The sequence below is a fragment of the Thalassophryne amazonica genome, chromosome 9 (genome assembly GCF_902500255.1).
Source record: "Thalassophryne amazonica chromosome 9, fThaAma1.1, whole genome shotgun sequence".
NCBI classification, from domain to species: domain Eukaryota; kingdom Metazoa; phylum Chordata; class Actinopteri; order Batrachoidiformes; family Batrachoididae; genus Thalassophryne; species Thalassophryne amazonica.
In genome coordinates this window covers 106107686-106128552 of record NC_047111.1, presented here as the reverse complement: position 1 = coordinate 106128552, position 20867 = coordinate 106107686, and the positions used below count along the sequence as shown (strand labels likewise).

At 39.6% G+C, this 20867-nt stretch overlaps 1 protein-coding gene across 5 annotated transcripts in view; it reads right to left on the bottom strand.

The window, feature by feature from the left end:
* Positions 1-20867, bottom strand: part of arhgap32b (Rho GTPase activating protein 32b) — a 264214-nt gene that overhangs the window by 157770 nt on the left and 85577 nt on the right. For all 5 annotated transcript variants that reach the window (XM_034178901.1, XM_034178902.1, XM_034178903.1 and 2 more), the window contains exon 3: positions 11113-11218. In XM_034178901.1, the coding sequence (XP_034034792.1) occupies positions 11113-11218 (106 nt within the window). The remainder of the gene's footprint in view (positions 1-11112; positions 11219-20867) is intronic.

Here is a 20867-nt window from a genome sequence, read left to right as displayed (position 1 = left end):
GATCTTTGAGTTCATCTCATACAAAATGGGAGCAAAACCAAAAGTGTTGCGTTTATATTTTTGTTGAGTGTATATATATGTATGTATGTATATATATATATATATATATATATATATATATATATATATATATATATATGTGTGTGTATACATATATATATACGTACATATATACGTATATATATATACACGTACATATATACGTACATATATACGTACATATATACGTACATATACGTACATATATATGTATATATATATATGTATATGTATGTATATATATATATATGTATATGTATATGTATATATATATATATATGTATATGTATATATATATATATATATGTATATGTATATATATATATATATATGTATATGTATATATATATATATATATATGTATATGTATATATATATATATATATATGTATATGTATATATATATATGTATATGTATATATATATATGTATATGTATATATATATATGTATATGTATATATATATATGTATATATGTATATATATATATATATATGTATATGTATATATATGTATATATATATATATATATATGTATATGTATATATATGTATATGTATATATGTATATATACATATAAAATCAAAATAACAAGAGAACTACCCAAATGAACCAGATCAAAAGTTTACATACCCCTGTTCTTAATACTGTGTGTTGCCCCCTTTAACATCAATGACAGCTTGGAGTCTTTTGTGGTAGTTGTGGACGAGGCTCTCTGATGGTAAAGCTGCCACTGAATATGTTTTGGACTTTATTTACATCAAATACAAAGAAATACAAACAATATGGCCCTTTATGGTAAATCTGCATGGAGTAGGCAGTTCTCAAAAACTGAGTGACTGTGCAAGAAGTAGAAGAGTGAGGAAAGCCACCAAGACACCCAGACAACCCAGAAGAAGTTATAGGCTTACATGGCTGTGACTGGAGAAGTTATGCACAGTGCAAGCTTTGCATTTTGTATCAGCAGTTATCCATTTTCATGATGAAGTGGTGTAGAGGAGGATTTTCTTAAAAAAGAAGACCTGAAAGTTTAGCTACAAATTGCCAGAAGGTACATCTGAGATGCAAGCCTGGATTTGATCTGTTTTGGTGAAAGAAAATCCTTCTCTGCTCTACTCCACTATGAAGCTAAGAGTAGTGATGCAAAATGCAAAGCTTGCACTGTGCACAATTTCTCCAGTCACAGCCACATAAGCCCATAACTTCTCCTGGGTTGTCTGGGTGTCTTGGTGGCTTTCTTCACTCTTCTACTTCTTGCACAGTCACTCAGATTTTGAGAACTGTCTTCTCCATGCAGATTTACTATTAAGTGCCATACTGTTTGTATTTCTTTGTAATTAATGTAAATAAAGTCCAAGACATATTCAGTGGCAGGTTTACCATCAGAAAGCCTCGTCCAAAACTACCACAAAAGACTCCAAGCTGTCATTGATGTTAAAGGGGCAAACACAGTATTAAGAACAGAGGTACGTAAACTTTTGATCAGGGTCATTTGGGAAGTTCTCTTGTCATTTTGATTTAAAAAGAGAAAACAGTTGTTTGACAATAAATAACTTCACCCAACCACTAACCATGAGTGAAAAAAAAGTTTTTGTGTTGTCATTCATATTCTCTTAAAAAAGGCCAAAAATGCCAGGGTATGTAAACTTTTGAGTACAACTGTATATATATATATATATATATATATATATATATATATATATATATATATACACATACGAGGTCTGTGGTAAAACTAACGTACCTTTTTATTTTTTTCAAAAAGTATATGGATTTGAATCACGTGCAATTACATCAGACAACCTTGAACCCTCGTGCGCATGCGTGAGTTTTTTCACGCCTGTCGGTTACGTCATTCGCCTGTGGGCTGGCTTTGAGTGAGGAGTGGTCCACCCCTCCCATCGGAATCTCTGACAACTTCCTGAGAGACTGGCGCTTTGCTTGATCAAAATTTTTTCAAAAACTGTGAGTCACAGCGAAGTGGACACCATTCGAGAAATTCAGCTGGTTTTCTGTGAAAATTTTAACGGCTGATGAGAGATTATGGACTGTTGCTGTCGCTTTAAGGACTGACCATGGAGCTGGACGTCGCTACGCACCCTGAGCCGCCGCTGTCAGCCTGTTTTCGAGCAGAAAGCTTCCAAATTTAAGCCTCTGTTGACCCAGGACGTCGTGACAGAACAGAGAAGTTTCAGAAGAGGTCGGGATCAGCAGTTTATCCGGACATTCCACTGTTAAAGGAGATTTTATTAATGAAAGACGTGCGGAAGGGTCCACGCGTCGGGACGCAGCCGGCGCGGTGTATTTGTAAAAACCAGGCGGCTTTTGATGGCTTTCAGTTGAGTGAGTATCTGAGAAATTGATTAACAGCTGGACATGTTCCAACTTGTCCTTAAGGCTTCCAACGGAGGTGTTTTTGCTGTGGCAGCGCGCGGCGCCGGCTGCATCCCAACGCGCGGACCCGTCCGCACTTTCTTTCATTACAAAATCTCCTTTAACAGTGGAATGTCCGGATAAACTGCTGATCCCGACCTCTTCTGAAAGTTCTCTGTTCTGTCACGACGTCCTGGGTCAACAGAGGCTTAAATTTGGAAGCTTTCAACTCGAAACAGGCCGACGACGGCGGCTCAGGGCCCGTCGCGACGTCCCGCTCCGTTCGCAGTCCTTAAAGCGACAGCAACAGTCCATAATCTCTCATCAGCCGTTAAAATTTTCACAGAAAACCAGCAGAATTTCTCGAATGGTGTCCACTTCGATGTGCCTCACAGTTTTTGAAAAAATTTTGATCAAGCAAAGCGTCAGTCTCTCAGGAAGTTCTCAGACAAAGAGATTCCGACAGGAGGGATGGACCACTCCTCACTCAAAGCCAACCCACAGGCGAATGATGTAACCGAGAGGCGTGAAAAAACTCTCGCATGCCCACGAGGGTTCAAGCTTGTCTGATGTAATCGCACGTGATTCAAATCTATATAGTTTTTGAAAAAAATAAAAAGGTCCGATACTTTTCTAACAGACCTCGTATATAAACTTAAGAAATCACATGGACATAGCATTCACAGCCTTTTCCATGAAGCTCAAAATTGAGCTCAGGTGTATCATTTCTGCAGCTTAATTGGAGTCCACCTGGGGTAAATTCAGTTGATTGGACATGATTTGGAAAGACACACCTGTCTACATATAAGGTCCCACAGTTGACAGTGCATGTCAGAGCACAAACCAAGCATGAAGTCAAAGAAACTGTTTGTAGACATCACAGACAGATAGATAGTCTCAAGGCACAAATCTGTGAAAGGGTACAGAAACATTTCTGCTGCTTTGAAGGTCCCAATGAGCACAGTGGCCTGCATTATCCATAAATGGAAGAAATTTGGATCCACCAGAGATGGCCGCCCGTCTAAACTGAGTGATTGGAAGAGAAGGGCCTTCACCATGGAGGTGACCAAGAACCCAATGGTCACTCTGTCAGAGCTCCAGCATTCCTCTGTACAGAGAGGGGAACCTTTCAGAAGGGCAACCACTGCAGCAATCCACCAATCAGGCCTGTATGGTAGAGTGGCCAGACAGAAGCCACTCCTTAGTAAAAGGCACATGGCAGACCACCTGGAGTTTGTCAAAAGCACCTGAAGGAGAAACATGAGAAACAAAATTCTCTGGTCTCATGAGACAAAGATTGAGCTCTTTGGTGTGAATGCCAAGTGTTATGTTTGGAGGAAGTCAGGCACCATCTCTACAGTAAAGCATGGTGGTGGCAGCATCATGCTGTGGGGACGTTTTTCAGCGGCAGGAACTGGGAGACTAGTCAGGGTTGAGGGAAAGATGAATGCAGCAATGTACAGACACATCCTGGATGAAAACCTGCTCCAGAGTGCTCTTGATCTCACACTGAGGTGACGGTTCATCTTTTAGCAGGACAATGACCCTCAGCACACAGATATCAAAGGAGTGGCTTCAGGACAACTCTATGAATGTCCTTGAGTGACCCAGCCAGAACCCAGACCTGAATCAGATTGAACATCTCTGGAGAGATCTGAAAATGGCTGTGTACCGATGCTACCCCCCCCCCCCCCATTTTTTTTTTCATGTTGTCATTATGGGGCGTTATGAGTAGAATTTTGAGGGGGAAAAAATGAATTTACTCCATTTTGGAATACGGCTGTAATATAACAAAATGTGGAAAAAGCAAAGCGCTGTGAATACTTTCCAGATGCGCCGTATGCACATAAAAGTTGAACAAAATTTATCCAATTTTTCCAGATTTACACTGGACACCCTAAATGAGTGCGCTCAAAACGATTTAAAATTTGAGCTTGATTAGGTTGCACAAAGACCATTTGAGGATCACCCATTTTACAGGTCCACAGTATTGGAGATTATTGTAATTTATTGTCTGCTGGCTGCCAACATTCTGTTGATCCAAATCCTGATGTAACATCATAGTTAGTTAGGCCAGATTTCCTTACACTAGGGTTGCATGACTTCACGTATCTGTCATGTCTGTCATGTATTTGGTCTGTGCTAGATTGGTGTTTGTTGCAGTGAATGTGGGGAATCGTGGGTGAAGAGAGAGAGAATAAGAGGGAGAAGAGAGAAATTTACAACTAACACTGAATGCATCATGGAGTGTGTGTGTGTGTGCGTCCAGAGTGACACATAGATGATTTTTGGAGCAAAGAGAGAGAGTGCTTCCAGGAATATAAGCAGAAAAAGTGCTGTATAATGTAGAGTACTCGCCTAAACCGTCATATAAATCGGATATTCGCACTCATCGGACAAAATCAAAAGTCCCAATGCTTTTGTATTGTTTTCCAGGTAATAAACACCATATATAATGGATTTTGTATAATGGATTTTCGCTCACATTGGACAAAACATCCCGCTCCATTGCGATGCATTTCCATTAAAAACCCCTCACGTGCACCAGAGAGAGCAGTCTGGATGTGCCCACTAACAGAGTTATGAAATGAAGTTCAGCACTGACATTCACTGATTTGAGGAAAGTGGGCACCATATTTCCGTGATTAAAAGACCGGGCATGTAGTTTTTCAAACGGTGCTCAGATGTGGCACCTAAACGAGGCAGGGGGTAATTCAAGGCCAACGATTATTACAAAATGCCTGTAATATGGTGTTAAGTTTCACACATATCCCTGGGTGTGACAAGCCAAAGAAAACCGCGTTAGATCAGAGCCCTCTGCGTGGCTGCGAACCAATGCACCTGCTAAATGACGGAGATCACAAAGGGGTGTGATTTGTCCCTTTTCCGCTTTCACTCCATCCTCTCCTGTCATATTTTAAAAGTTTTTGCAGTGCGCACGGCGATTACATTTCGATCATGGATCAAATGCATTTGGCAGAAAAGTCCACAAATATGACCAACTTTACAACATGGACTTGGAAAAAGATGCTCAAATGACCTGCAATTCATGGAGGGAAACTGCATGTACCAGTAATGTTGGTTTGAAGGTTGATGATTGCACAATGATGTGGAGATCATTGAGGGACAAAATAATCCAGAAAAAACCACTGCTCGTACTGCAAATTTTATAAAGACGCGACAGAGAACTTTAAAAGGGTCACGTGCACGTTGATGCCATTGCATGGCCATGGAGGTAGGTACAGAGCTGGAGAAGCATAAATCAGGCTTAAAGTACGACTTTGTAGCGGACACAGAAAAAAAAGAGTGACTTGACCAAATGTAATCTTTTAATGCACATAGTGTCCGGCGCTTATTTAAGGCAGGTGTTTATTTTTTTTTTCATACAAAGTTTGACCAGGCCATTAAATGAGGGAGATCCAGATTCAAGGTCAGGCGTTTAATCAAGGAAATACATAAGCCTAATTGGAACTGGGAATTCCCTGTAGATCGCTCGGTGACTCTTGACTGTAACTACTCCATTTCATACATATAATGGATTTTGTCTGTTTTATACATATACCGGATTTCGATTATAACAGGCAAAAGTCTGGTCCACCTGAATCCATTATATGTGAGCTTTACTGAACCACTGATGGTTAAATAATGAAGCAGCTGTTCCACCAGTTCCAGGTTTCATCCAGAAATTTTTCTATGATTGTTTTTTGTTTCACATCTCAGCTTAGCACAGCTCACTCAGTAAGTGAGCTGTGCTATTGATACTCCTAAGGACAGAGGATGACAATGCAATTACTGACTGGACATTCAGTTGCGTTTCAGCTCCAACATATTTCCTAAACAGACCTGTTGCCTATTTGCTGTGCAGCGGTACTGTGTGCAGTGCTGCAACTGAAAGACACTGCTGCAGACCGAGTGGAAAAGGAACATTCATTTCAGTGGAGTCTATCGGCTCCATACACATATCGCAGACACAACAGATCACAAATGTAGTATGTTGAAATCGAGCCTTAAGTCAACAACACAGCTGGATGTTACCCAAGGGCCATCAAATATGGGCATTGGGTATTCCAAAGACTTTGCGTCCGTCCATCCCTGTGTCCGTCCGTCTGTCTGTCTGTCTGTGCTCAGCATAACTCCAGTCCTATTATTGCCAGAGTCTTCAAATTCACAAGGAACATTCGTGGGACACAGACCTTGGACAAGTTCAATCTTGGACAAGTTCAAAATCTATTTTAAGAGGTTAAAAAGTCACATTCTGTTCCTATTTTTATGGTATGATCTCGTGGATGTTAGCGTGGTGAGGTCACTTCTTGGTGTCAGTAGCTGCTAACTTCGCTTTGTTTTTGGCAAAATGTAACCCCTTTATCAGATATTATGTAAAAGCTAGCAAGAGATAAACAATTCTAAAACTGGAAACACTGTTTTTGTAACCTGGTAACACCTGTGGAGTGATTTACAAGACATCTAGCGGACATTAGCGTGGTGATGTCACTTCCTAGTCTAGCTAGCTGCTAACTGCTTCATTTGTGTTTAAATATAACCTTTTTGTCATATATTATGGAAAATCTAGTGAGAAATAAATACTTATATAAAAACTGGAAATGCTGTTTTGTAACCTGATAACACCTCTGGAGTGATTTAGAAGACATTTTGCTTTGAGTTAGCAGACATTAGCATGCACGCTAATGCCAGCTAACTCAAAGGAAACTTCCTCTCTTGTTTAAAGCTCATATTGTTTATGATTGATTGACTGATTTATTATATATATATATATATATATATATATATATATATATATATATATATATATATATATAGTATATGGACACACAGGTACACTTTGCACTGGGATACCAATTAAACTACTCCCAATTATAAAGAGGACAATGCTCATATGGCTGAGGGTATTTTAGCACTGCATTATGTTTTTTTTATTTTATTTCCAAGAACACAAAAGACAATGATCTGATAAACTGTAAGTGACGTGTCCAGATGATACCAGAACTGCCATTACCAACACTATCCTTGCTAAATGACTAAAATACCCACTGAGTACTGCAGAAATCTGTTGCTACAGTTACCTGCAATGGATACACTTGCTTTGTGAAACTGTCACAAGGCCAAACAACAGTTTATTCTGAGACATCACGTGCACGCCACTTTGGAATTGACTGACCCTGTTTCTGGTCGATTCAAGAATTCTTTAAGTTTAAGAATAAAGGTAAACATTTTAGATCGGTTAATGTTTTTTTGTTTAACTGTATGACTAATAACATATACATGAGTTATCTCAAAGCACTTGATGAAATGACAAAATGAAGATAAAGAAAAGCTTCATTCAATCCCTGCGCCTGACAGATGCAGGTCAAATGACGTTAATAAGACCAAAGATAAACACTCCCTGTATTCGGTTTGCATCTCCACAGTCACTGACAGGGAAGGAGGTTTGCAGATGAGGTCATGACTTTGTAAACAGCAGAGACAATTGACATGTCTGAAGTGTTAACTGGACACGGATTAAATGACAAAAAAAAAAAAAAAATCTATGTGGCCAACAGATGTCTCGTGTGAATGACCAGGTCATTCTTTTGGTGCCCATACAACCTCAATTCCAATGAAGTTGAGACGTTGTGTAAAATATAAATAAAAACAGAATACAACGATTTGCAAATCCTCTTCAACCTATATTCAATTGAATACAGCACAAAGACAAGATATTTAATGTTCAAACTGATAAACTTTATTGTTTTTGTGCAAATATTTGCTCATTTTGAAATTGATGCCTGCAACACAATTCAAAAAAGTTGGGACAGTGGCAACAAAAGACTGGGAAAGCTGATGAATGCTCAAAGAACACCTAATTGGAAACAGGTGAGTGTGATGATTGGGTATAAAAGGAGCATCGCCAAAAGGCTCAGAAATTCACAAGCAAAGAGGGGTGAGGATCACCACTTTGTGAACAACTGTGTGAAAAAATAGTCCAACAGTTTAAGAACAATGTTTCTCAACATTCAATTGCAAGGAATTTAGGGTTTCCATCATCTACAGTCCATAATATAATCAGAAGATTCAGAGAATCTGGACAACTTTCTACACATAAACGGTAAGGCCGAAAACCAAAATTGAATGCCCATGACCTTCGATCCCTGCATTAAAACCCGGCATCATTGTGTAAAGGATCTTACTGTGTGGGCTCAGGAACACTTCAGAAAACCATTGTTAGTTAACACAGTTCGTCGTTACATCTACAAGTGCAAGTTAAAACTCTACCATGCAAAGCGAAAGCCATACATCAACAACATCCACAAACGCCGCCGCCTTCTCTTGGCCCAAGCTCATCTGAAATGGACAGACGCAAAGTGGAAAAGTGTGCTGTGGTCTGATGAGTGCACATTTCAAATTGTTTTTGGAAATCATTGAAGTTGTGTCCTCTGGACAAAAGAGGAAAAAGACCATCCAGATTGTTACCAGCATAAAGTTCAAACGCCAGCATCTGTGATGGTATGGGGGTGTGTTAGTGCCCATGGCATGGGCACCTTACACATCTGTGATGGCACCATCAATGCTGAAAGGTACATCCAGGTTTTGGAGCAACACATGCTGCCATCCAAGCAACGTCTTTTTCAGGGACGTCCCTGCTTATTTCAGCAAGACAATGCCAAGCCACATTCTGCATGTGTTACAACAGCATGGCTTCATAGTAAAAGAGTGCAGGTACTAGACTGGCCTGCCTGCAGTCCAGACCTGTCGCCCATTGAAAATATGTGGCGCATTATGAAGCGCAAAATACGATAACGGAGACTCTGGACTGTTGAATAACTGGCCGTACATCAAGCAAGAATGGGAAAGAATTCCACCTACAAAGCTTCAACAATTAGTGTCCTCAGTTCCCAAACGCTTATTGACTGTTGTTAGAAGGAAAGATGATGTAACACAGTGGTAAACATACCAATGTCCCAGCTTTTTTGAAAAGTGTTGGAGACATCCATTTCAAAATGAGCAAATATTTGCACAAAAACAATAAAGTTTATTAGTTTTAACATTAAATATCTTGTCTTTGTGGTGTTTTTAACTGAATATGGGTTGAAGAGGATTTGCAAATCATTGTATTCTGTTTTTATTTACATTATACACAAAGTCCCAACTTCATTGGAATTTGGGTTGTAAATTTTATTTATTTTTTAAAATTTGTCAAAAACACAGAATACAAATACACAACATAACAGATCTGTAACTAACGTTTATCTTCATAACAGATAAGATGATAGTCCAAAAATCAAAGACATGCATCTTCACTGAGTTTAGGATACACTTGTTGGGGTTCCGGGGTTCCCCAAAGGTTTTATGATCTAAATGCTCAAATTTGGGTCTTATCAAATTTGCCCACAGGACACCCAGGTTTGAAAGTTTGATATGAAACAAGTTACACATCTTTTACTTTGTGTAAATAAATAAGTACACTTCCTTTTGGTTTCTGACAGAAATTAAATATAGATCAAAATACATGTAAGGAACATGTAATTTCAACATATCAGTGACACTTGGTTCAGTGTTATAAATTAATATGACAACAGAATCAATCCATGACCTTAACATGATAGGATATTTTTAAAAAGGAAGGAATTTTCTTTTATTTTGGAAGGAATTCAGAAATGTTGTGCACTTTTATTGAGTTGCTGTTCAGTCTGCATCGGGCAACGGGGTAATGGTACTGTGACAGCTTATGTTAAGTTGCTTAGAGCGCCTCATCTCCTCCTCAAACCATCGGAGGCTTTCATAATGTATGCTAGCTCTAGTACAGCGCTCCGCTGGTATCAAATATTGAACAAAGAATAGCAGACATGCAGTATTAAAAGCCCCTCCTCTCGGATCAATATTCATTAGCCTGGTGAGATTGTTGTTTCTCTTCCTCTCTGTTGCCCGATCGACGTGAGCACTTGCTACCGCCCCAACCACGCGGCGGCCAGGGGTGGCTCGGCGTGTTACTATGGAGACGGCCTCATTTTAACTGTTCTGTTGATGCAAGAAGCAAGACCAAACCAAAGATGGGGCGAGGGGGAAGAAAATAATGAATGATGCTGCCTGGTGAATGAAATCCAACACAGGCAGCTGGGCTGAGATAAACAAATGGCGCAGGAGTTCACAGATGGCAGGTTAGACAACTATCTGTATGAGAGGGGCAGCTTCAGGACGCTGTGTTCGTCTGCATTAATCATGAATGTGTGATAGGATTCCAGCAGCAGAGGAGGCACAATTTCAACAGGAAAGACAACTAATTAATCCACTGGGTTGAATGTGTGGCATTATCACTGGATCTGAAATGTCAGCGGAAACATCCATCCCAGATGAGATGTGAGCTTCAGCTGACACAACATCCCCGAACCACTGACCAGCTCTCACATGTATGTGGAAATACAGTATGTGAGTGAGCCTGTGTCAAAGAAAAACACTTTCCCAACATGTGGATTATGTGGTTCAAAATCCCAGTTGAAATGAAGTATTGTGAGCTTATTGTGCAAATGTTCAATGTTAATTTGAGGGGGTTTGCATTTAAATTGGGTAAATGTACAGGAATTAAAGTTCTTTTTGGTGTTTTTACCCCCTTTATTCAAGGGATCAATTACAAATTATTCTATGCTCTTATTATTCTATTTTATTATTATTATTCGCAAATACTATGCTGTAAAATGGACTTCTCACCATTGCACTGATGGTCTCCTCCCAGTCAGGTCTCTCTCTGGGATGGATGTGAGCCAGTTCAGACACAAGATCTTTGTCATCCAGTTGACGTCCGGGCATCAGTCCCCTACAGGGTGCACACATAAAACAAACAACTTCCAATTCAGTTCAATGACATCAAGAAAAGCATTTCCCAGTGAGTGTGTGTGGGTGTGCATGCATGCATGAGAGACAGTGACAAGAGTGTGTGCACTTATAAATTTGTTGAAACCACAGTAGCAGAGGAGTGAGAGGTGGGTGAGCACGTTAAGAAGCTGTGAAGTCCAGTTCTGGTCAATCAAATATATTTTACATCCACAGAAGAAAACAACCTCAGAAGCACATTCCTGTTTAATAAACAGGTAAAATGTGAAGTAAAAGACCAAAAAGAAAAATCAAACATCCTTGCACTTGGAGGAATGGTGGGTTAGAGAAGCAGAATTGTGACAGAAGGTGATAGGTCATTATTAGACAAGGAAACCACAAAAGTGCCCTTGAGAAAGGTCCCTAATCTCCAAGTTGTTCCTGATGTGTACTGCAGCACCCTGACATCAGTGTGTGTGTGTGTGTGTGTGTGTGTGTGTGTGTGTGTGTGTGTGTGTGTGTGTGTGTGTGTGTGTGTGTTTAAGTGCTTTCAGTGTCTGCATCCAATGGAAAAGCACTAGAGAAATGCAGTCCATTGATGATTTAATAGCAGCAGTTCATAAAATGACTATTAATGCTGTGCACATAATGCATAAACTCCACACTCAGCCAAACAGAAAAACGCTCCCCGTGCACAGATCACTTTTCGCCTTCATGGCTGCATTGATGGGAATTAATATAAAATAAGATTGACAAGGAAGGGAATTGAAAGAAGATGACTGCCGTTTGGGGTTAGAACAGAAGCTGATTGATAACAGAAATGACTGAAACGACGACTCTGTGTCATGACAATTAAACTTGAGGGCAGAGGGAAGGAGTGAAGAGCCATTTTAAGGTTTTTTTAATTATTATTTTGAACATTATTAAAAACAGATTTCTAAAATCCTGTGTGCAAAGTGATGCAAAGGATGCAGTCTGTTTCCTGGGACTGCCTGGTCATCCCACTTTGCTGAGAGACGTGCAGGGATTTTGAGTCTTGAGAATCCCATTACTTTGACAGATTTTACCAAAGTGCCTCAAGCACTAAGGCAAATAAATTAAAATGGAGCCAGTGACTGTCTCACAGTCGCCTCAAGCCTTCCAGAAAATGATTAGTTATCTCTGTGGATAGAATATAAGTGGCGCAAACTTTTTTGCTGCAAAATACAAAAAACATGCAGTGAGACTGGATGGTCACGGCAGGACGATAGATGGACTTTTAATGTGTTTACAAAGTACCCTGCTTTTAGACAAAACTGTTATTAAGATCCATGCAAAAAAAAAAAAAAAGAGATTTTTTTAATAATTTATTTGCCTGTGACGAGGCCAGCATGTTGGACAAGTGGTTCGTGCACTTGCTTCCAAAACAGAAGGTTCCTGGTTCAAGACCACCCGTGCCTATTCTCTTCATCGTGCAGATCCATAGGGAGAGGCTAAAAGAACTTATTAGACGTGATATTTACTTAATATTATTTATAACGAGGGGCCAGCCCAAATGACAAAAACTATTTTGTGGCTCTGTGTAGAAACAGGTTACAGGAAAGTGTGTGTGTGTGTGTATATATATATATATATATATACTCAACAAAAATATAAATGCAACACTTTTGGTTTTGCTCCCATTTTGTATGAGATGAACTCAAAGATCTAAAACTTTTTCCACATACACAATATCACCATTTCCCTCAAATATTGTTCACAAACCAGTCTAAATCTGTGATAGTGAGCACTTCTCCTTTGCTGAGATAATCCATCCCACCTCACAGGTGTGCCATATCAAGATGCTGATTAGACACCATGATTAGTGCACAGGTGTGCCTTAGACTGCCCACAATAAAAGGCCACTCTGAAAGGTGCAGTTTTCTCACACAGCACAATGCCACAGATGTCGCAAGATTTGAGGGAGCGTGCAGTTGGCATACTGACAGCAGGAATGTCAACCAGAGCTGTTGCTTGTGTATTGAATGTTCATGTCTCTACCATAAGCCGTCTCCAAAGGCGTTTCAGAGAATTTGGCAGTACATCCAACCAGCCTCACAACCGCAGACCACGTGTAACCACACCAGCCCAGGACCTCCACATCCAGCATGTTCACCTCCAAGATCGTCTGAGACCAGCCACTCGGACAGCTGCTGAAACAATCGGTTTGCATAACCAAAGAATTTCTGCACAAACTGTCAGAAACCGTCTCAGGGAAGCTCATCTGCATGCTAGTCGTCCTCATCGAGGTCTCGACCTGACTCCAGTTCGTCGTCGTAACTGACTTGAGTGGGCAAATGCTCACATTCGCTGGCGTTTGGCACGTTGGAGAGGTGTTCTCTTTAACTCTATGCGAAGGAGATGTGTTGCACTGCATGAGGCAAATGGTGGTCACACCAGATACTGACTGGTATCCCCCCCCAATAAAACAAAACTGCACCTTTCAGAGTGGCCTTTTATTGTGGGCAGTCTAAGGCACACCTGTGCACTAATCATGGTGTCTAATCAGCATCTTGATATGGCACACCTGTGAGGTGGGATGGATTATCTCAGCAAAGGAGAAGTGCTCACTATCACAGATTTAGACTGGTTTGTGAACAGTATTTGAGGGAAATGGTGATATTGTGTATGTGGAAAAAGTTTTAGATCTTTGAGTTCATCTCATACAAAATGGGAGCAAAACCAAAAGTGTTGCATTTATATTTTTGTTGAGTGTATATATATACACACACACACGCACACACACACACGCACACGCACGAGGTCTGTTAGAAAAGTATCGGACCTTTTTATTTTTTCAAAAACCTGATGGATTTGAATCACGTGTGCTTGCATGAGCAAACCTTGAACCATCGTGCGCATGCGTGAACTTTTTCACGCCTGTCGATTGCATCATTTCCTTGTAAGCAGCCTTTGTGTGAGGTGTGTGTCGTGCGCTCTGCGTTTTTTCATTCCAAGGAAAAAGACGGAACGACTGGAGCAGCGCCGCATCAAATTTTGCCAGAAACTGGGCAACAGCCAGGTGGAAACCATTCGGATGATTCCGACGGCTTTCTGTGACGATCCTATGGGCATCACACAGATTAAGGAGTGGTACAACCAGTTTAAAAACGGCCGCACAACGGTGGAGAGCGAGCCACACTCCGATCGGCCATCAACATGTTGAAATGACCAGATCATTTCCAAAGTGAACGCTGTAGTGATGCAGGACCGTCGTGTGACTGTCCGAGAAATTGCGGAAGAGGTGGACATCAGCACTTTTTCGGCACATTCCACTGTGACAGAAGATTTGGCCATGAAAAGAGTGACGGTAAAATTCATGCTGCTGCTGATGACGCAGCAAAAGCGCCTTCGTGTTGAAGTCTCACAGGACATGCTGTGACATGCCCACCTCTTCCACAATTTCTCGGATAGTCACACGACTGAAAAGTCACCGAAAGCCGTCTAAATCATCCGAATGGTTTCCACCTGGCTGTCGCCCAGTTTCTGGCAAAATTTGATGCGGCGCTGCTCCAGTCGTTCTGTGTTTTTCCTTGGAATGAAAATCCGCCGAGCGCATGACACACACCTCATACAAAGGCTGCTTACCAGAAAATGATGCAATCGACAGGCGTGAAAAAGTTCACGCATGTGCACGAAGGTTCAAGGTTGGCTCATGCAAGTACACGTGATTCAAATCCATCAGGTTTTTGCAAAAAATAAAAAGGTCGGATACTTTTCTAACAGACCTCGTATATATACACATAAGCATATATACACTTTAATGTTAATCTTAAAACTTATCTATGCAAAATACGAGGGTAACAACTACGAATTCACATCATTTTATTTACATTTGTTGGTTTGCATGACAGGTTTGGTGCTGAATTGTAATCTGTTCTTATATTTAAAGTGTATATCTCTGGTAAATGAAATGCCAAATGAGCTGACTATTCTTAATAAATAAAGAATGACAAAAATTATTGATGTATTTGTGTTTCTTGTTTGTGCCATATCTGCTGAGATATTAAGTCATAAACATGGGGAATGTAACTTGAGTTCACCTGCTGCTGATAAACGCTCAGAGATGTTAGCCTGTGGGAAATGTTGGCTTCGGTGACATCATCTTTGCAACCATCCACGCAAAGCCATTTGCCATTTTCATTGAAATGAATGGGAAAGCCAGAATTTTTTGGCAGCTCAAAATCAGTGTCTTTTGTGGATTTTGACGGTGAATAAGTCGAAATGGTACAGGTATTTTTTTTCCCTAAGGCCCAGTAATACCAGTTCTGATGATTCTACAGTCGTCCCACGGATATGATTTTTGAGGTGGAAGTGGTTTGTACATGGCTCCCAATTTAGAGGTTTTGAAAGGAGAGAACAAAGTTGTTTACATAGGGATTCATGTGGAACTGGGGCAAGAACGATATTCTACATGGCTGTTGTGTGCAAACACAGGACGAGAACTCAGCTGGATGCATCTCTCAGGGTATGGATTTATTAATACTTTATGTTTAGCAATCCAGATTGACGTATTGGCATATGAAACTGTAAATGGATGTTGGCGGAGCTTCAGGCAGCTAAAAATCTCTTCCAAAGGTTATGTACTGATTACGGATAAAAATGGTGGTGCATCTGTCATGCATTTTTCTGATGCACTCTTGATTATTTTATTTTTATAAGGCCCGCGGAAGTTAAAGACTTGGAAGAAATGATTTATAATCTGGTATATAATTTTTTAAAGATGGGGTTGACTGGAGGGAGATATGCCAATTAAAAGTTGTATTTTTCTATTGTGTTTTACTATGCAGAGCATTTTGAAATGTAACTAAAATTGGTATGTAAATACACAATTTATTGTTATTATTATTGCAACACATTCACCCTTTATTTTGACCAATATTTTCTAATATGCTACTGAAATTTTCAAAGTCCTAGAAAAGGTTAATAGTCATCACAATCTCCTGAAAAGAAAAAAAAAAATCTCTCTCTCCCTTCCCATCTGCCACTCTCCTCCCAATGGGCCTTGTTAAAGCTAGTGTGGCCAAAAAAAAAAAAAAAAAAAAACCATTACCAAGTTGCTTTAAAAACCATGCAGACATTTCAGAGCCTTGGCACCCAAAAGGTCATTAACACAACCTTGATTACAAATTATTCTGCACAGACGTCAGTGGGAAAAAAACAAAATCCGGGCAAAGCAAGTACTGTACCAGAATTCACCAGGAGAATAAAACATACGAGGGCTGTCAATAAAGTATAGGTCCTTTTTATTTTTTTCAAAAACTATATGGATTTCATTCATATGTTTTTATGTCAGACATGCTTGAACCCTCGTGCGCCTGCGTGAGTTTTTCCACGCCTGTCGGTGACGTCATTCGCCTGTGAGCACTCCTTGTGGGAGGAGTCGTTCAGCCCCTCGTCGGAATTCCTTTGTCTGAGAAGTTGCTGAGAGACTGGTGCTTTGTTTGATCAAAATTTTTTCTAAACCTGTGAGGCACATCGAAGTGGACACGGTTCGAAAAATTAAGCTGGTTTTCCGTGAAAATTTTAACGGCTGATGAGAGATTTTGAGGTGATACTGTCGCTTTAAGGACTTCCCACGGAGCGGGACGTCGCGCAGCAGTCCCAGGCGCCGTCGTCAGTCTGTTTCAAGCTGAAAACCTCCACATTTCAGGCTCTATTGATCCAGGATGTCGTGAGAGAACAGAGAAGTTTCAGAAGAAGTCGGTTTCAGCATTTTATCCGGATATTCCACTGTTAAAGGAGATTTTTTTAATGAAAGAGGTGTGGAGGTTTTCAGCTTGAAACAGGCTGACGACGGCGCCTGGGACTGCTGCGCGACGTCCCGCTCCGTGGGAAGTCCTTAAAGCGACAGTATCACCTCAAAATCTCTCATCAGCCGTTAAAATTTTCACGGAAAACCAGCTTAATTTTTCGAACCGTGTCCACTTCGATGTGCCTCACAGGTTTAGAAAAAATTTGGATCAAACAAAGCACCAGTCTCTCAGCAACTTCTCAGACAAAGGAATTCCGACAAGGGGCTGGACGACTCCTCCCACAAGGAGTGCTCACAGGTGAATGACGTCACCGACAGGTGTGGAAAAACTCACGCATGCGCACGAGGGTTCAAGCATGTCTGACGTAAAAACATATGAATGAAATCCATATAGTTTTTGAAAAAAATAAAAAAGACCTATACTTTATTGACAGACCTCGTACATTGAACTCTGGACGAAGCTTCACAATGAAATCTGACTGTTTGAACTGCAGGCTGGGTGATATGACCTAAAACTCATATCACGGTAAAAACTGAATCTCTTCACAGTAACGATATATATCGTGATATAAACATAAGTGTAAAAATTATAATGGAAGTGTTTCTGAATGGGTTTTTATCAGTGGTGTCCAAACTATTCCAGAAAGGGCTGAGAGGGTGCAGGTTTTCTTTGCTGCCACTGACTCCACCAGATGATTTCACTGATTAACATCACTTTGAGCAGGTGGGATGAGTTCTCGGCCCTTTCTGGAATAGTTTGGACACCACTGGCTTATACAGTCTCTTAGCAAAGCTAAATTGATACAAATCAGATATAACGATATAACTGAAAACATTTATTGTGCAGATCTCAAAACTCAAAATTAAAAGCACTATATAGTGCAAAATAGTGCAAATGAACACAAACACCATTTTTATGACTTCTAATGCAAATTTAAATAGTCAATTTCAAAAATATGAATGCTCAAATTCAATTTCAAGTTTGTTTCAGTTCAAGGAAAGAACTTTGCAACACAAAATAAAACAAAACAAAAAATAAAACAAAACTGATTTCTCAGCCAGTCAACCCATGCAACCGAAAGGGTGCAGGTAGAAGCAAAGCTTATATACAGCTACCCCTTTTACCTTAGCGACTTTTCCTTATCACGGCATAACCAAAACAAAACAAAGTGAGAAAAACAGCAAAACACAGACATCTTAAAATAATCAATAAACTTAAATTCCTCATCATATCCACAGCAATAACAGCACACATCGCACAATCCAAATATAATAATACAAAATCACTAACTTAATTGTCCATACTTTAACCAACAGCTATATAGTCCTTCAAACTTAAATTGAATTTTCAGAGAATTTAGACAATTTTCACATATTCAGAAAACATCATTTCCTTATATTGGCATTTAAACTAATTGACATTTGGACATCGCTTGAGTTCCTTCACCAGATTATTCCATATTTTAGGGCCACAAGTAGAAACACAGAAACCTTTCCTGGTCGTTCAAGCGCCAGCAATTTTAAAATGATACAAGCCTCTTAAATTATATTTTCCCTCTCTCTCCTTGAAAAATTCTTGAATTCGGAGGGGCAGTTGCTTATTTTTCACTTTATACATTAATTGTAGTCTTAAATGTAATCATTTCATGAAGTTTTAATATTTTAGATTTAATAAACAATGAATTGGTGTGATCTCAATAACCGACATTGTAAATTGTTCTTAATGCTCTTTTTTTGAAGAATGAATGATTGCAATGTAGTTTTATAATTATTGCATGAACAATACAGAGTATGAAGTGCTTTGCAATCAAGAACATGCCTTACCTTATTTAGTACTGCAATACTTTTTTACACTTTCTTTTGAATATGTTGAATATGAGCTTTCCAATTAATTCTTTTATCAATAATAACACCTAAGAACTTATTTTCTTTGACACACTCTATGATTACCCCTTGATGTTTAACTGAATTTGTATGTCTTTTTTATAATTCCCAAATAACATTATTTTAGTTTTAGACAAATTTAGTGACAATTTATTAATATCAAACCATCTCTTTAACTTTATCATTCCAATATGTAAATCAGACAATAACTGCTGCAGATTTTGTCCTGAACAAAACAGGTTGGTATCATCTGCAAAAAGAACTGCAGAATAAATAATTTTGGTCCCAACACAGAACCCTGAGGAAGCCCACAAACAATGTCCAGATACGAAGAGCAGCAATCCCCGAGTTTAACAAACTGTTTAAGGCTTTGTAAGTAGTTTTTAATCCAGTTCAAAGCCACCCCTCTATCCTATACAGTTCCATCTTTTGAAATAATATGTTGTGATTTATTGTATCAAAAATTGTAGCAAAATGTAGCAAAACAAAACAAAACAAGGTTATATACAACTACGTACATTAAAATGCAGGAAATGCTTGAGGCAGTTTTTGTACAACTATGTAAATGCAATAAGATGCCACACAAATTATATTTGTGTCACTTAGAAAAACAATTCCTGCCCAAAAGAAGATCTCTCTGACTTGTGTTGCACATGTAATTTTGGACATTAGAATGACCTCACACTTTGTCATTCCTGCTTCTGTCCAGATGGAGGCAATGTTAGTACTTTTGTCTGCCTTTGGTGACATTTTGTCCAGAAAGTCCTCAGAAATTACCCCAAGTGGGTTGTGATCCTGATTGGCTTAGGTTGTGAGTTTCAACCAATGATAAAGGAGAAGGTGTGTTTTTTTTTTTCTCTGCTTTTCTTGCCTCAAGATGGAGCTGAATGAGGAAATGAGAATTTTTGCTGTGGCTTTGTGCAAATACGTGCACCAAATACGACCGTAAAATTCACAAAAAACATTGCAGAAATTGTTAATCATAATTTACATTATAATAGGCATATTAACAGAATTTAAAAACTGGTACAGAGCTTGAAGTGTGCACCGTTTTTTCTTTTTTTTAAACCAGCTCCTCCTGCTCCATGGTCTCTTTGCATGGATCAACAAGTGTTATTGCAAATGGTCACTGGAGTCCAAATCTCTACCGTAGGCTAAATTTACATCATTTATACAGTCTACTGCATATACTGTGCACCCCTATTGTGCATCAAAAGCTTTTAAGGTAAAGCATGTTACTCTCAGCATTTCTGTTTGCATAGCTCCTCTTGTCTTGCAGGAGGAGCACTTAAAATCCTCTAATCAGCATCAGATGACCTCCAACACCTGTTTCTAAGCCTTTAAATATTCTCACAATGGAACACAGTCTAAACACAATGTTTTGCAACACATCCACCACTGCAGGCGCTGTGCTTCAGGCAGTCACTCTGTTCTCCCTAATTACGATGAATCTCTAGTTTAAAGGTACAGTGCCACTGTTTTTTTTTTTAAAGATTTAAGTCATGAAAAGAATTTTGTTTGGCACCACAATAATTTTATTCCTTAAGCCCCGATCACACGGCACATAATGATAGCTGAACGAAGGAAAAAAGTCACAAAGTCACAAATCGCCGAGAAATGGTGGACAAATGATCCTGCATTTTTCATATCACCAAAAAGCCTGCAGATCAAGAGCGCAAAAAGGAATGCAACAAAACCAAAACTAATGAAAGAAAAACAATGCGAATGTCGACCTTGATGCTTTAAACTAAATCAACACGAAACATTCACGATGATGTGACTGACAGCAGGTATGAGACCGAGCGCAGCCACCCTGTGTTCATGTCTGCAGCACTGGCAGTTGCGGGGTTTGGTTGTCTTGACAACGCATGTGCACACGCAGACTAACCACAAACGGCTGGGACGTGCATAAATAGTTACAGTAGTTGTAGAGAAGCTTGAATCTTCGACTGGACTGGGTTGCTTGACGCGAGGACATTTCGCTTCAAATCGCAGA